The sequence below is a fragment of the Cricetulus griseus genome (genome assembly GCF_003668045.3).
Source record: "Cricetulus griseus strain 17A/GY chromosome 1 unlocalized genomic scaffold, alternate assembly CriGri-PICRH-1.0 chr1_1, whole genome shotgun sequence".
NCBI lineage: Eukaryota > Metazoa > Chordata > Mammalia > Rodentia > Cricetidae > Cricetulus > Cricetulus griseus.
This window is the reverse complement of record NW_023276807.1, coordinates 220,744,063-220,761,457: the sequence shown is the minus strand read 5'-3', so window position 1 is coordinate 220,761,457 and position 17,395 is coordinate 220,744,063. Positions and strand designations below refer to the sequence as shown.

General features: G+C 48.1%; 1 protein-coding gene across 1 annotated transcript in view; it reads right to left on the bottom strand.

The window, feature by feature from the left end:
- Window positions 1–3,627: 3,627 nt before the first annotated feature.
- Window positions 3,628–17,395, bottom strand: part of Scara5 (scavenger receptor class A member 5) — an 89,484-nt gene continuing 75,716 nt past the window's right edge. The window contains exons 8-9 of the mRNA XM_035453107.1: window positions 9,021–9,215; window positions 3,628–3,764 (exon numbers count right to left, since the gene is read on the bottom strand). Coding sequence (XP_035308998.1) covers window positions 3,628–3,764; window positions 9,021–9,215 — 332 coding nt within the window. The remainder of the gene's footprint in view (window positions 3,765–9,020; window positions 9,216–17,395) is intronic.

Genomic DNA, 17,395 nt, shown 5'->3' with positions numbered 1-17,395 from the left:
ACATGGATGAAGGGGCAGGCTACCATCCAGGCCTTTGTAAAGAGGAGGAAAGGGTAGTCCCTTGATGAGTTTCCAGAAACATCTGTTGTGTTTTAGCGCACTGCAGTGGCCCACAACAAACTCAGGGTGTGAGGGCTTCCCTGAGCTGCCACCATGAGCATCTGTGCAGAACTGTGGAATATCACTTAACTAGGCAAAGATGTGTTGCATTTGTTTATGATGCATAGTATTACTTTAACTGTGTAAAGGTGTGTTACATTTGTTTAATTATGTAAAGATGTGTTGCTGTTTCACCATGCCTGTCTAAGGCACATGATTCATACAATAAAAAGTTGAACAGCTAAAATCTAGGCAGGAGAGGAATAAATAGGAGGAGAAATCTAGGTGAGAGAGAGAAAGAGAAAGAGGGGGAGAGGAATAAGAATAAAAGGAAGAAGAAGAGGAAGGAGAAGGAAGAGGAGGGGAAGAGAATGAGGGAGAAAGAGAGGAAGACACCCAGGCAAGCAGCCACCAGCCAGTAGACACAGAGTAGGACATACAGAAAGAAAGGTAAAATGTAGATGAAGAGAAACAGGTTAAGTTAAAGAAAAAAAGCTAACCAGAAACGAGCACAAGTTTAGGTCAAGCATGCATAACTAATAAGTCTCCTTGTCATGATTTGGAAGCTGGTTGGTGACCTCAGAGACAAAGCCTGCTACAGAATTGTGGTGCTCAGACCTTTCTTCACAGGTTGCTGTGGTTCTGTGTCAAGAACACTCCTGCCTATCTTTAGATGATAGGGCTTAGGAACCGCACACTCAGTACCTAACTGGACTGTCTTAGCGCCCATGGTATCCAAGGGAAATACGTTCCTAGGTGGAATTCTAGAGTTGGGAAGAAAAACACAAGCACCCTTTTGTAGTGGTTTGAATGAAACTGGTCTCCATAGGCTCATAGGGAGTGGCAATACTTGAAAAGATTATGATATGTCACTTTGTTGGAGTAGGTGTGGGCTTGTTGGAGGAATTATGTCACTGAGGGGTTTTAGAAGCCCAAGCCAGATCCAGTGTCCCTCTCTTCCTGCTGCCTACCAATCCAGATATAGAAATCTCAGCTCCTCCTCCAGCACCATGTCTTCCTGAATGCTGCCATGCTTCCTATCATGAGATAATGGACTAAACCTCCGAACTGTAAGCCAGCCCCAATTAAATGTTTTCCTTTATAAGAGTTGCTGTGGTCATGGTGTTTCTTTGCAGCATTACAACAATGACTATGACACCTTTCCTTTGTCAGCTACAAAAATGAACACTTCGATTTGGCTGAGACCAAATGAAATTCAAACCACTCTGTCATGAATGGGCCCTGAGGGTTGTCCTGCTGCTTGGAACCTGTTTCCTTTGGTGACCATCAAATGGAGCTAAAACACCATAGTTCTGCTGAGATTTGAATGTGTCCCCCACACATGCATGTGTTAGAACCTTGACTCCTCAATGTGGCAGTTTGGGGAGGTGTCTGGGTATCAGGTATGGAGTCCTCATGGATGGGCAAGTGCCTTTCTCCCCCAAAGCCCCCTTTTCACAGGTTAGTTTAGTGATGGTGGTTCAGGTTTGTTCCAAAGCAAGCCTATCCCCATGCTTGGTCTCTGTGGGACAGACACACATGTCCTCTTCCTTCTGCCTGCTGTGAGTTGAAGCAGCGTGAGAGAGAGAGAGAGATTCATTCCATAATTTCTGTGACTCTAGAAAACCCTGACTAATACAACCACTTGTTAGTGACATCTTTTTCAAATGTTTGCTTTATTGAAATTCTTTCTTACAAAAGGTCTGAAGTATTTTAGGCCTAGTTTCCATTAGTCCCTGAAATACAGTCCACGGTCATTTCCATGTCCTCCTAGGTAGGTCTGTAAACTAGTCGACTTTTATTTTTATGGTTAAAATACTTTCAACATGGTTTTTTTTTTTATAGATATAAAACAAAACTGTGCTTCCCCCGTGTGAAGACTAAGTGAGGAAGTTACCTGAGTCTTCATCATTGGGGTAACAGGGTTCATTCCCATAATTATCAAAGTGATGTTTACACATTCTTAAAATATCTTTTTTTTTAAAAAAATAACAACCTTGAGCATATCTTTTAAAACATAACCGCTGTGATGTGCTGAGCTATGTAATAAAGGGTGCTGTGCTTATACAGGTATAGTACATTGGCTCTGGAAGAAGATGCATGAGTACATGCATGTTATGTAAACATAACAGTTGGTCAGATCATGAGAACAGTAGTGAGTAATGCATATTGCAAGCAAGAATGATCAAGATCACATACTGGCATAGTAGCCAGCCAGGATCTTTGGGGGAAATTATACCTGGAGGTACCTAGGTCTTCCTCACCCCAAGCAAGATAATGCTCACCTCATAGGATATGTGATTGTGTCTGTGACTCTACTATAGCCAGACGGGTCTGCTGCCCTTGATTGCTATACCATAGCTCTCGAAGTTCTAGAACACATGTACCATCTAGTTCAACCTTCTCCTGTTAACAACAGAACATGTTCTCCCTGCAACCAGAAGTTGGGTGTGTCTCACAGATTTGAAGGGGCCCAAGGCAACTCATTTCCCAGGGAAGGTGATAGGGAATTCATACTTCTACCCTTGGGAAACTTACCAGGTCTGTTTTCCTCTGACCACATGATTATATTTAAAGAGGTCTGGACGGTACAATGTCACCAACTGCCCTGAGACACAGCCTTTAATGACTGATGGCCTCAGGTTAATGTGGATAGCTCCCATGTCACCCTCCAAGCCAGCCTTTCTGTGTGGATGTTTGACTTAGAAACCCATCCTGTCTGATCTTATATGAACTTGCTGTATACAAGGTTCATGGAGGAACCTGGTCTCAGTCTTGGTCATTCTTGGTCTTCTAACTTGGAAGTCAGATGAATGGGCCAGGTGAGCACTACTTGGAGGCAGGGTCCTGCCCTGATTGACATGCCTGGTATTAACACAGCAAAATGGTTAAGTGGTTTCAGCACCCTAGATACATTGAAGCACAGCACGGTAGTTATTCTCCTCTCTTCCCAGATCCAGCAGGGTTTCCGGCATTTTCTTATGTCTCCTATAGCTGGCTTCTCCTCTGCCCCTTCCTCAAGCATAGTGTGAAGAAGCAGAGGAAAAGAAGGGAAACAGAGTGCTTAAGGGTTTCTACTTGCTAGTGAGGTGGATGGTGAAACTCTGGAATTTAGGACTTAGCTGCAAAGCGAACGACCCATAACACCTCCTTCGCTGCTCTTGCCTATGACATCATATCAGCATCCAGCTGTAACCCAGAGAGCGCCTGTAACATAGATCCCTAGGCCTTGTGGAATCTTCAGATAGCTGAGCATACTGGTGGTTCAGTTGACCAGGGTCCACACGAAGAAACCCTGGTGGAAAGGAAAGACAGAACACAGGTCCCACTGAGCACTTTGGAGTAGTTGTCTGGAAGGAGAGTGACAACAAGTCACCTGGGAACCAGAGTAGGGCCAATTGGCAGCAGAGTTGGGGGTGGTGTTGGACTGTGCACGAGCCATGGTTAGGTAGCTCCAAGCAATCCTCTAACCCCAGAGACAAGGGAATGTGGTAACGGCTGTGACCTGGCCTTGGGCTGTGCCTACTTTCAGAATGCAGTGCAAGTCACTCCAGCGTCCTCAGCATGCCCACAGTTTGTCACTCCCCATTTGGCAAATTGGCAGTGGAAGATGGAGAGCTCAGTTCCCTTGCAGTTCACATCATCCATCCAAATCCGCCCCGTGCCTGTGAAGAGAGGCACACACACTTCTTAGCAGTGATCCGGGAATCAGGAAAAAGGAGAAAAGGGAAGATGCCTGTAAATGACGTGATCATGGCCTGGCTGTCCCTGCAGCTACTTCTCAAATCTGGGGGAGGCCGTTTTCCCCTCTCTGCTCTCCTGAGAATGCTTCTTTATTATGGGCTTAGCTTCCTATAGGTAGAATAACAATAAGAGATGATATTGGCGTTTGTATCTTCTATGAATCAGGCCTTTTACAGATGTGAGCCTCCATAGTCCTCACCATTACACTCTGGGGTAGATAGTAAGAAACACATTCTGTAAGTGGAAAAACTTAGGCTCAGAGAGCAACTGATACCAGATTATACAGCTTATAACTGGTAGAGTCTAATTTTCAACCAAAATCTTGCTACCTACCCACCTATTCCAAGGCTCACACTTAATGACTGACTTGTCCTGACACTGAGCTGCACTATCTTGATGCAAGGCCTAATCAGAAGGGAAATGTCAGGCAACTCCTGGATTATCCAGTGGCCCAGAACCGAGTTTGTTAGTATCATGGTCCCATTCTGTGAGCCCAAGAGCATCGTTCCAGAAAGATAAAGAATCCCCAAATTTAACAATGTAGTTAGACATCCTCAACCTATTAAGTCATTAGGTTAGTCCCTCAAATACAGAGTCCCTAATGACCTGCAGCTAACCTTGTTCAGCCAGTTGTACTGGGTCTGTGTGCTGGTCTGAAGGTGGCCACACATGAAGAGCCTGGTCCTTTAACTGGCCACAAAAGAGCATCAGATCACCAAATTGTGTGAACTTGGCACTGGTATCATTCTATGAATATCAGGGGTTAGGGCAGATGGGATAACCTTCCAGAGCGAATAGAGGACTTGCCTAGAAGTCTGTGGAGGAGAAGGAAGTAGAATGTGCCAATTACCCTGCACTCCTACTGATAAGCAGGGGCCTGGGTGTGTGTGTGTGCTGGTGGGCTCTTTATGTTGATGGTTATGCCTGGCTCTGGCTGCTGGTGGCCTTCTAGAAGGATGACTAACTTCATGTCCCCCATGAAAGCAGTAGCTTTGCTATTCAAAGTGAGGCCCTGGACTGTCAGTGCTTGTATCACTAGAACTTGTAAGATATGCAAAACCACAGGTCCCACCCTGCCCTGCTAAGCCAGAACCTGCATTTTCACAGAGGCTCAACTCTGTTACTTCATAATCCCTGGTGACAGAAGCAAAAGCAAGGCTGTGCCATGCAGCAAGCCTCAACACAGGGCTCAGCACCATGGCATAGTGGGAGGAGTGTCGCAGCCCTGGTAAGCCCTGGGCAAACCTGGACTGCTGGTCACCCCAGCACCCTTATTTGTTAGGTCTATGATGTGTAGTAGGGTTTGAAGCTGAAGTGCCTCCCTCCTTCCCAGGGTCATATTTTAAGCATCTGTTTCCTTTTCCTCTGTTTGGAAAAGCTGTAAAACCTTTAAGAGGTAGGGCCTGCTTAGCAAAAGGAAGTAGATCACTGAAGTTCAGGTTTGAAAATTAGGTACACCCCCTGGCTCCAGCCTGATTTCTCTGTTTCTCAGTCCGCTGGCATGGAAGAGGGGCCATCTCTCACCACCACTAGCAGCAGCCATCACCATGACTTCTGTACCTGGATGGGCTGCAACCCTCTGAAACCATGTGCTAAAACAAATCTTTCCTTCCTTGAGTTGGTTATGTATGGTATTTTAGTCACAATAATAATAATAAAAAAAACTATGAATACAACAAAGGAGCATAAAGCACAAGATTAAGGGTCCTAACCCAGGTTCCAGTGTCTCTGGCTGTGTCACCCCACATTAGTCAACAAAATGTTTCTGTATTGGGAAGGGCTTTGGTATCCATGAAAGCTGATAGGAAAGGTAGCTCAGGGATTAGATCCATAACTGACCTCCACACTGTATCCTTCCCCACAGCCAGATGATCCTCTCTTTTTAGTGGAATCATTGAGACTGTGAAAACCTTCAGCTCTGTCACTTATTCTAGATCGGTCCGTAATATCTCTTTACAAAGAAGCTCAAGGGACCACCTAAGCCACAGTGCTATTGACTAAACCAACTATGTGGATTAAGCTTCTTAGACATGTTCCATGGAGATTTTCGGTGTTTTTTTTTTTTTTTTTTTTTTTTTAATTACAGGGTTGCCATGCAGTGAGTCAAGAACAGAACAAGGAGTAGAGGCCTCCTTTTGCTGTCTGCTTGGACCCTGTCCTCACCAGAGCCTCTCTCTGGCTCTTACACAATTAAGCCCTTTGAGGCACAGCAATAACTCACAGATTAAATGTCTCCTGGAAAACACATCACTTCACAAATTACCCAGGAAAAGGCAGCAGGCCTAAGAGCTCTGTGGGATTAACCACACCCAAAGCAAATAAAGGGGACTAACAAATAAAGAACAGGCCCATGGCTGCCCATCCCAAATGCACTTGCAGGATGTGGACACTGGAAACACAACTTGGGCCTCTGCCAGGACTGGCTAGTGTCCAGTCTCAGAAGGCCAATACACTTGGAGCAGGGTCATCTCATGAGTAACCCCCAAACTGCAGCTTTAACAAGCATGTGGGGCACTGCTAAGGAAGCAGCAAACATCTATGCCCCTCACCCCATGTCACGGAAGCCAGTGCTCTGAAGATTCCAGGTACTCATTGTCACCTGGCCTTAGAATTGTCCTCAGGCTACACAAGGAAAGGTCCCAGGACTAGCCTGGGAACTTGTTAGGGCTTTATCTAGCCCCGAGTAATCCAGGGATATATGTAGGTCTGAGGAGCCCTTCTTGGGCTAGGGACAACTCCACTCTGGTTGTTTCTCTTGAGGTTCACAATAAAGCTCCCCAGGGTGGAAGGGCTCAGCACAATGCCTACTGGTGAACAGATGAGAAAACAAAGCAACAGGTGCTCTTTTACATTGGGGTGGGATTGAGACTACGGCCCCGGGTTGTCTCACAGAGCACTAGGTTAAAAGTGGCCATTTACTCGTTGTCTCACAGAGCACTAGGTTAAAAGTGGCCATTTACTCATCAAACAGATAGTCCAAGGGTCTGCTCTCCACTCAACACTCTTCTGTGTTTTTAGAATACACCAGTGAGCAACACAGGTGACAGAGACATGCAGAGTGTGCCACAGGAGCTAAAGTGTGTTCATCACGAGCTGAGATATCAGAGGGCTTGGAAAGTTCCTTCCAGGAGACAGAACTGAGCTGACTTTTAGAGCTGATGGGGAAAGATAACACACAGAGATGGAGTGTCAGGAAACAGCAGCAGGCGGGCTCTGGGAAGCACTGTAAGCACCTGTGATAGAAGCACCCTGTGACAAGTGGGGAGTGGTAGGAGGTGGCTTAAGAAGGGCTTTGGTCAGGGCTTGATATTAGTGGTGCATACTTGAAATCCTTTCACCCGGGGGAGCTGAAGCAGAAGGATTGCTTGTTAGACAGTATCCTGAGATGGATAGTGAGCCCAAGGTCAGCCTGAGCTATATAGTGAGACTCTGTCTCAAAGAACAGTGTGTGTGGGGGACTGTTAAAAAGAAGGGCTTAGTTGCTGAACCAATGGAAGCTAATTTGATCCCAAGAGCAATGAAGGCCCATTAAAGATTCAGGAATATGTTAACACAAACACTCATCTTAGGCAGATTGCTGGCAGTTAGAAAAGGCAGGGCCCAGGAACCAACCTGTAGGTTGTGGTGAAACAGTCCAAACAACAGCAGCTCAGAAAAGCTCAGAGCCACTATCAGGCCCCTTGGACCGACAGCCATCTTCACTCAATAGAATAGTAGACTGAGATGGGCAATGGTGCCTGCACCTTGACGCACACAGCCTCATCTAACATCCGCAGCCTGTCCTTAGAAGAGAAATTTGGGCACTCAGAGGGGTTAGGAAATGTGCTCAAGGATGTCAGTGCATTCAAGCCCAGGAGTCTGACTCCAGAGTTTCTATCCTAACCACTCCTCTGCTCTGATGAAAATACTGTCTAAGGTGGGGCAGTGAGGAGGAAGCAGAGGAGGCAGATTCAAAAGACCCTGGACGGGTGGACACTGGTAGAATCTGTAAGACTCAGGGATGGGACTGAAAAGGGATCGGTAATAGGGCGGAAGTTCCCAGGGTCTGGTTTATATGGAGTCTAACAGATAATGGTACTGTGTGTTACAGTGCCTGATACAGGTAAAGGATTTGATGGGAAGAAAGTGTGGCCCATTTGACAGGTGTATGAAGTGTCTGAGTGGAGCTGTCTAGGAAATAACTGGACACCGAGGGGTCTGAGGCACAGGGGCACATTCCAGGACTGAGAGAACGACCCGGGTCATGACTGAAGCCCCAGGTATAGGAATGTGCTCTATGGACAGCCTGCAGAAGGGGTGAAAAAGGAGGAGGAGGAGGAGGAGGAGGAGGAGGAGGAGGAGGAGGAGGAGGAGGAGGAGGAGGAGGAGGAGGAGGAAAAAGTAGAGAGGCCAGGATGTAGGAGTGTTGAACTGGTGGTCGCTCATCAGGTGGTACCAAGAGCCAATATGTGACTGGACTCTGCAGATGACCTCCAGAGCAAGAACTTCAGCAGCTTATCACAAAATGAGAAGCTAGGCAGCTGTGAGGCGTGGAGACCTTCAGGGACAATCCATTTAGCAGATGACAAGCCACCCACCCTCTCTCCTCATGCTACACTGTAAGTCCTTGTAACTATTTTAGCTCAGAGGAATGGAAAGCTTAAGCATCAGGCAAGATGGTGAGAGGAACAATCCCTAGTTCCACTCACAGGCCACCAGACACCCCAGTAGCCGAGTGTGATATGATCAGCTCAAATCCTAGTCCCCTGCACACTGGAATGCAGGTGTTCACGACAGTTGAATGGCAGCATCTTAAATCCCAGGGGCTAGCCTGGAAAGCATCCCAGAATCTGTAAGCCTCTTTCCAGACAATCACACTGAGACACAGAATAGAGAAAGGCCAGACCCAAGTGCACACAGCTGAGGAACAGGGTGCACAGAACTAAATGGGCAAGAGATCTATCTGATCTGTACACTGGGAATTATTGTTTTAGGTTCAAGTCTACCCAAGTTTCTGCATGTTTAAGGAAGGAAGTGTTTATAAGTATGAGGTATGTACTGAGAACAGGAGTGAGGGAGAGGTGCCCTCAGGGAACAGTTGGCTAGATTACATGAAGGTTATATAGGCTTTGAGGGAAAAGGCTTGGCCTAGAATCTATGGCTTTCTTCCTTACTGTACCGTACCTTACTATCCTTACCTTGCCCAAAGCGAGCTGTCCGGTACACCTCCTCAACACCATGGAAGCCCAGCATGCGGCACACGACGGTCCCATCCTTCCTGTCCCAGCCGTCATCACACACTGTGCCCCAGCGACGATCATGGTACACCTCCACTCGGCCCTCATGTGGCCCAGAGCCATTCACCAGGCGAATCATTGTGAAATCCACACCATCTGCCAAGAGAGTCACCTTTATTACCTGTCTCTGGATACCCCAGGACACCACCCAGGCCTTGTCACTGACCCTCCTTCCATACAGGGAAGAAAGAGCTAAGGCTAAAACCATGAGGTATAAGGTCACAGTGCATCATTCCTGCTTTTTTTGTTTGTTTGATTTGTTTTGCCTTGTTTTGAGACAGGGTCTTGTGTAGCCCAGCTGACCCTCCAAATGCCTGGATTATGGTGAAGGGACCAGCTCCCCATTTCAGCGGCCATAACAGCCTACCACGTGCTTGCCTGACCTTGTCTTTGGTCACTAGGAGGTCAGATGCCTGCCCCTTTTGGCAGCCATGACAGTAACACATGCTTGCCCTGACCTTGCTTTGGTCACTAGGAGGTCAGATGCCTGCCTCATGGCAAGGAACCAATCAGAAGTTAGCTGGTGGTGCTGTGCTTTAAGGCTCTGGGTGTACTTTACGGACAAGTGCACAGCAATGACTCGCAGAGCATAGCAACCACCCTGGGAGGGCCTATTGGCCATAACAACCAGTTGACCAATTAACACAGGGCAAACCCTCCAAGCCTGGAGGCACACCAATCCTGAGCCTGTGTGTACTCCCCTTACGCTGCCCTATAAGATCTCTATGCAGTGGCTTCGCAGCGTCTTTCCTAGCCATCCGCGATGGTGGATGGATGAAAGGCCCAAGCTAACATGGGGTTATCTCGTTAAACAACTACAATAAAGCCTCATGCTGTTTGCATCAAGTTTCTGCCTCTGCATGGTGATTGGGGTGGCCAAGGTCCTGGACCGAGATCCTGGAGGCCTGAGCCTCCGGGGGTCTTTCAATGGCTGTATGCCACCATGCCCAGCTTTAGTCTCAGTCTTCGTCAGCTTCCTTCTTGCCAATTGATTTCTAAAAAAGAGTTTAAGTTCATAGCAAAATTGACTAGAAAATTCTCTTCACATATTATGTGAGTTTCATTTCACTGGGCCAGGCAATTTCCATTCATTTTGTGGACCAGGCAACTAGACACCCCTGACAGTTACTGAAACCTCAGCTCCTGCTAGCACTCAAAGGAAACTGGGGGATGGGGAGTGGGGTGGTGGGGAGTGGGGAGTGGGGAGTGGGGGATGGGGCTACAATGGGAGAACACCAAAGAGGAAACTGCAGAGGGGAGGTGGAACCCAGAAGCTGTGTGTGACCAGGGAAACTCCCTGGGGACAGTAAGAGGGAACCAGTGATCCCCAAAACAGGCGAGGCTCCTGCCTGAGGCTTGACTTCAGATTGGCTCTAGGTTTCCCAGACCTGCCTTGCCTCTGCCAACAGCAGGTCACTTGAGAGTGTGTGTCATGCTGTGCAGTGAGGCTGAGAACAGAAGCCCATGTGAGGTCAGAGGAGACCGGAGGAGGCTATGGGTTCCAGAGCAAGCCAGGCAGCACTGAGGGTCAGGTGGGTGAGAGCAGGAGAAAGAACTGAAATGTGACAAGGAGGGTGTGGCTGATGGTCAGGGAGTCCCTGGCTTAGCTTCTGTGCTTTGCCCAGCCTGGCATCATTCTGTTCTCTTACACACACAGCCAAATGGATGGTCAAGCATCTGTTAGAGTACGGTGGATACACCCATGAGTAAAGGGTGTGTCTTCATGAAGTTGAACACTGGAGGGGGTGGGGGAGACTGACAAAAGCTTAGGAAGCAAGTAGGAAAGCCAGGTGTCATGGCACACATCTGTAATCCCAGCACTTGGGAGGCTGAAGTAGGAGTATCATTACCTCCTAGTCCATCCTGGGCTGCACGGTAAGACCCTGTCTCAATATATGTATTTCCAAGTAGGTGTATAGATAGGGATAGAAGACAGGAGTAGAGGGTGTGGAAGGCATCATTTTAGAAGTTTAGACAAGGAAGTGGGTGCAATGAGGTGAGGTGCCACCCTGAAGAATGAACAAGAGAGACACACACATTGACGTTTTCCTGGTTAAGGTACAGACTGCCCCAATTTGGGGACTCCATTCCAGAGGCAATTCCCTCAACCAGTCCTTGGCCTCCTGGGCCCTGCAAAGGAACATGGAGTCTACAGTATAGGAGCACTTTTCCCAGGCCTGGGGGTGAGGCTACTTGCATCAGCTTATCTGGGGAGTCACCAAGCCTTCCACAGAGAATCTGTCTCTAGCCCAAGTAGCGTGTCATATCTCACTTAGAAATTTAGGTTTTCTGTGAGAAGAAGATTTCAACCCAGCTTCTTCCCAGCAGTTTCTGCCCTAGGTAGAGTTTTCCTATGAATCAATCACCCATCATCCAGAAACACTTAACCAGATCCAGTGCCTAAGAGGCAGCCTCAGCCAGTGTCATGGTTTGTATGTGGGATGTTCTTGCAGGCTACTCTGGTAGCCTGGTAGTACTCTTTGGTACTCTGGAAAGTTTTGAACTCTTAGGAGGTGGAGCCTCTGGGGGAAGTGGGAAACAAGCCTGGAGCAATGTCCTGTTTGCTCTCTGCTTGCTGATGCCAATGTGGTCAGCTTGCTTCACTCTCCTGACAACATGCATTCCCCACCATGGCTTCCCTGCCATGCCCTTCCATAGCTGGAAAACTCCAGTTGCTTAAGCAATTGTTCCTCATCTGAAACATGGCGGGATAGTTATTTCAACTTGACAGCTTGTCCCCAACCTGCAGCTCACAGCTCTTGGGTAGAGCATTCCCTTTGTAGCCTCCACCATCCCAAACTTAGCTGAGATGCTCACAGGCTGGATCTCGGTTCTTTTCCCTTCTGCTCTGGGGTTGGGGATTGTGGACCCCACAGTGCCTGGGGGTGGAGGTCTTCCCTCTTATATTGAGAAGGCTGCAGTCACCCCAAGGCTTAGCGTCACTGGTTGGAAGAAACTGCCAGGACAAGCAACTGGACCCTTGCAGCCACATAGCCACCTCACTCTTGCAGTTCAACAGGCTGATTGTTTGACTTACAAGCTTTCTGGGGTGGCAGTGATTCTGACCTCTATTTATGGCTTTGCTACCCCAGCTCCTAGAAACTGCCTCCTGTTCCTAGACCTGCTGAATTGCCTTGACGATTATCCAGGCTACTCCTGGTGCCAAGCCTATAGTCCTCACTCATGCTCCTAAAGAAAGACCCAGATCTGCGCCCTGAGTAAAAAACGGAAAGGGACACACTTGGGGTCAGGCCACGGAGAAACGAGTGGGTCTGCACTACAAAGTTCTGCATTTGTCAAGGCTGTGGCTGGCAGCATCTTGGGGCAGCTTAGCCATGGGGTTCAGATGTCCTGTCACGTAGCACATGGAGCTATTTTAGTTAATGGTGATGCAATCGTTGGGCTTTTCCAATCATCACAAATGACAGACATGCATGGAATTTGCCAGCTGGCCAAGACTTTGAGATGGCATAAAGCCTTCATGTGACATACGAAGGAACAGAGGCCTGGAGAGGTGATGTGACTTATCTAAGCCATCCCTGTGAGGAGGAGAGCTGAGGTCTGCACTGAGTATTTTACCCAGGGCCAGTGCTGTGCTCTTTTCTCTCTCAGAGTCATTCATTCTTCCCGAGATCTGAGCAGGGCCTGCTAATCTGCCTTACAACGATGACAGAACAGAAACAACAGGAAGTTACTTTAATTACCCTGGGGCTATCACGTGTTGCTAGAAATTCAGAGAAACACACCAACTTCTCCTGACCCTTATGGGTGAAACGTGATGACTGCAGCACCCTTTCAGGGCACAGGTTTGCTGAGTGATGTTAGAAGTGAATGTGTTGCTAGGTTACACAGGGAAAGGACACACCAGCCTCAGCATTGGAGGAAAGCCTGTGTCGGTCCCTGTCTTGTGCATTATCTGTTCATTTCTTATAATTGGTCAGTACATGCATTTCCAATAGCTTGTTTAGTTCTCTATCCAGATGCACCTCTGGAACTCCCAAGCACATTCCTAGGACAAGATGGATGCCAAAGGACTGTGGAAGCAAAAGCATTGACTTCCACCTCACTTAGGTGAACCAATAGAAAGGAGGACCACAGGGTGTCAGCAATGGCAGGGGACTCAGGAACTCCTAGGTCACCTCCACACCCATGCAGAGATGAGGAAACTGAGATTGAGGGGGCGGCTGTTTGTGGGAGGCCAGGCCTCCCTCTTCCCTGGAGCACCTCTTTGCTTCACTCCCAGCACTGGGTCATCCCACCAAGGGAAGCTGGTGACAGTTAACTCTGGAGGCCCAAGGCGGGACCTCAGACCAGACTCCACTTGAGGTTTCTCTAGGAAGCTCTCATTCTCAGGCTACTTGTGCTTACACTAATTTCCCTTGCAATGACAGTCCTGTATGCTCAGTGTTGGTCTAGGCTAGCTTTGAGCACTAAATCATTTTGATGGGCAGGGTTGCATGGGTGGATGCATGTCTTCATGAGTGAGCAGGACCAGAAAGTCCATCTGTGTACTTCAGGACTCCTGTCCCTATCTTGTACCCATCTTAACTCTCAGGGCCCAGCCAGCTAGAGACAGGGACACAGGTGTATGATCCCATCATTTTTTTGGACACAGTGTTATGAGGCCATCCTAGACCAGCCCTGCTAAGCATGTCCATTGTGTGTCTGAGGCAGCAGCCCAGGTAGGGAGGAGAGGAGCATGTCTGGGAAGGAGCTGGATGGGTAGGGTCCATCAAGGCATGCAGCTAATGCTCTTTGGATCTGATACATGAGACCATCTGCCTCACTCCTTCACCGCCACTGTCATGATGAGAGGATCAGTGGCAAAAGGTCTCTTCTTGGTGAAACCCAAGCCAGGCCCCTTTGAGCCTTCCTCCTAACTAGAGACTTCAACCTTGGCCTACAAGGACGTCAAGGAGAAATAGATATCATTTCCAACAACTCTAAGTCAATGCCTCAGAATCACCACAACCCAACTTAAAGGTGTTGTCAGATCCAACAGTAAGTTCTTGAAGCAGTCTTCAGATCTCCCAGGCAAGCACTAATGGCAAGACTGTAGTTGCTGAGGAAGCAAGAGATCCGGGTATCACTAGTAAGTCAAGACCTTGTGGAGACACACAGATGAATAGAAATGGGTTAATAATTAAGAGAGAGCTAGCTAATAAGAAGCCTGAGCCGTTGGCCAAACAGTTTATAATTAATATAAGCCCCTGTGTGTTTATTTGGGACTGAATAGCTGTGGGACTGGGCAGGACAGAAACTTCCATCGACATGTGGTGCCCAATGGACAGAAACTTCATCTACACAAGACCTCTGCCTCCAGAATCTTTCCTTTGAACAAGAGCAGCCTATTTTGATTACCATCAGTTACCAAGCCCATATGGACTGTCCTGGCACTAGCCCACTTCCTTCTTTTTGTAACTCCACTTTCCTGGCCCCAACAAGCCCTTCACCTCCTTCTTGGCCCCTCTTTATCCTTTAACACATGTCACCTCTGTTCAAATCAAATCACTTTGTGCAGAATTCTTTTCCCAACGGCAATAGTTACTGATGTTTGAATCTGTTCAGTACCCTGTCACGAGTGCCAATTTGACTTTGCCAATTAATGTGGTAAGGCTGTGACATTTGATAAATTGATTAAGGAGTGTGCTGTGCCCACAGCCCGTGACACTTCCTTATATGTGGGAAAGGCCCAGAAGGACTGTTTTAGCTCAGAACATCTGTCCAAGCCACTGTAATGAAAATTCCAGAATCACTCAGAATCTCTCAAGATCATGAGCTGGGAACTGTGGAGAGGGGGAATTGGAGGCGGGAGCAAAAAGGCTGAGAGTCAGGAATTGGTGTCCCTAGGCCATGTCTGAGATGAGGCATTAGACAAGCTGACCCCTTACTTATGGCAGTGGGCCCAGAGCCGCCTTGGGTCCCAATAACCCCTTCATTCCAGGCTGTGCAAGGCTTGCCAATATGATGGGCCTTTCTCCAGGCCCCATTACCCCATTACCCATGACTCAAATGACTTCCAGAAACAAATGAAGAGAACAGAACACAGGGCAATGCCACACCCATCTAAGGGCTGACTGCCAACCTGCCTCTGAGGGCCCCCATTGTGAGTAGAGGTTAGCATAATACCTAGCAGTTTCCTCCTGTGGCCCTGATGAGTAGAAGTGGGTTGCCTCTGCCCTCGGAGACTGGGTTAGAGTGTTGGTGCCACTGACCAGTGCCATCTCTGGACACATAGGTAGAATAGTGGCAGTGAGAGCAACGGTGAGTGTCAAGGACTCAGAACATCCAACATTGTGAATTACAGCAGACCATCTAGCAGCACTCAACATGTCTCTGGTATCTCCATGCACTGCTGAGGAAGGCTTGCATAGCAGCCCCCCCGCCCCCAGAGACGGCATGCAGAAAACCTATCTGTTCTCTCCAGTTGGATTGGTCTCCTCTGCATTTCCTCTACTCTCCCCAGTTTCTGGCTCCTTTGCCTGCTACAGGGGAGGGAGTAGGGGTGCAGAAGCCTGGCTCCTGCTGTCAGCAACTCTCTGCACACTAATGCAAACTGGATGTGATTTGTTAAGCAAGGCAGTTCCGGAATGATCTGGGAATTCCACACCATGGCCCAGGCCATTCTTGGGCACCTAACACTGTCCTTATAAATCTAATGTGGGGATTCTTCTCTCAAAGCAAACATTGCTTTACTCTCAGTATCTTGTAACCACACATATAGAAGAAGCAGGATCCTGGGGAAGGAGTCTGGACCCCGGTCATGATTCCCTGAGCACCAGGTGGGAAGTGGCCTTGGACTTGGACCTCTCCCGTCACTCCAGACTCAGACTTCTGATCTTTCCAAGGGTCTGAAAGCTGCTCATCCTGCCTATGGGTATGGGAGGGAAGGCACAGTATCTCCTGGGAATTCACCCCAGGACTTTCAAACTGGCATCTGGTTTCATTTCTAGAGCATTGGCATCTCTGGCTGTCCCTGGCATTTCTTCATCTACAGGCTCCTTTACCTCATTAGCATTCCCTGTTTGGGGTTTTGTGGCTTTTATTGGGGGGCAAACTGTGAAATATCTTTCTACTCTCAGTTGCTTCATCCCTCTGCCCCAGGCAGATCTGGAAGGATCATATAAGTAGCCCTGTTGCTGCCAGCTTTCAGAACTGGTTTCCAGGCTGAAGTAGCCTTGGAACTCTAGTATGTCTTGGTCAAGAGTGGCTCTGAGCTGTTCCCAGACCCAACCACATCAAAAGCTCTGTCCTGGGCTTATCACAGGGGGAGGTTCAAGTGAAGCAGGAAGAGTGCAGAGAATGGAAGTCTGTTCATTGACTACCCTGAATGCCGGGAGCTATGCAAAGTGCTCCATACATGTGCCCTGCTGTCATCCACAAGAGCTCCATGAGTTAGTTGTCATAGCTTCTCTCATGCAACAGAAGAAATGGGCCCAGAAGTGTCAATTGATTTGCCTGGGGTCATACATCTGTTACAGGGGTGCTCAGAGCCATAGCGTCTCTTTTGACAGAGTGAGTCTCAGGCTGAACACTGTTAGACAGCAGCCCTCTCCAAATGTAAGGTGTTTTTCTCTCTGTTTAAGGGTCCTACAGGGTCTTCATCACTTACTGTCCCGGGATACCCCATCTTCATCTCAGACTTAAAGCCCTGTCTGACTGCACACAGGAATCAGCCTGGGAGTCTGGGAAGCCTCCAACACAAGGACCATTTTGAACAGTCTTGTATTTGGAGTACTTTGAAGGCAGTCTTCATGCACAGCCACAGCAGTATCAAGGCAAGCCAGATGTAGCATCAGGTGAGCTATAGGCTCACCACCTGTCCAGCCTGTAACACACAAAGAGGCCACCTCTGGGAAGGCCTCCCTGATGGGTGCTCCTCATCTTCAGGAATTATTACACTGCAATAGCCTCTTCTGGATCCCTGTGCACCCCACCCTCCACTATGCTATGAGAAGATGATGGCCATTTAACATCCTGCTGTGTCCCCGTTTACACACAGGTACCCTGCTGTGGCAAGAAAGTAGATATGGAGAATGTCATCAAGATTAACATATGGGGCTAGAGAGATGGTTCAGTGCTTAAGAGCCCTGGCTTCTGATGCCCTTTCAGAGGACCAGAACTTGATTTCCAGCACTTATGTTGGACAGTGCACAACTGGCTAACTCCAGCTCCAGGGGATCTGACACCTTTTTTTCTGGCTTCTGTGGGCACTGTACACACATGCATATACGTGCACACCCATACACACATGTAAAAGTAAATAATAAACCATA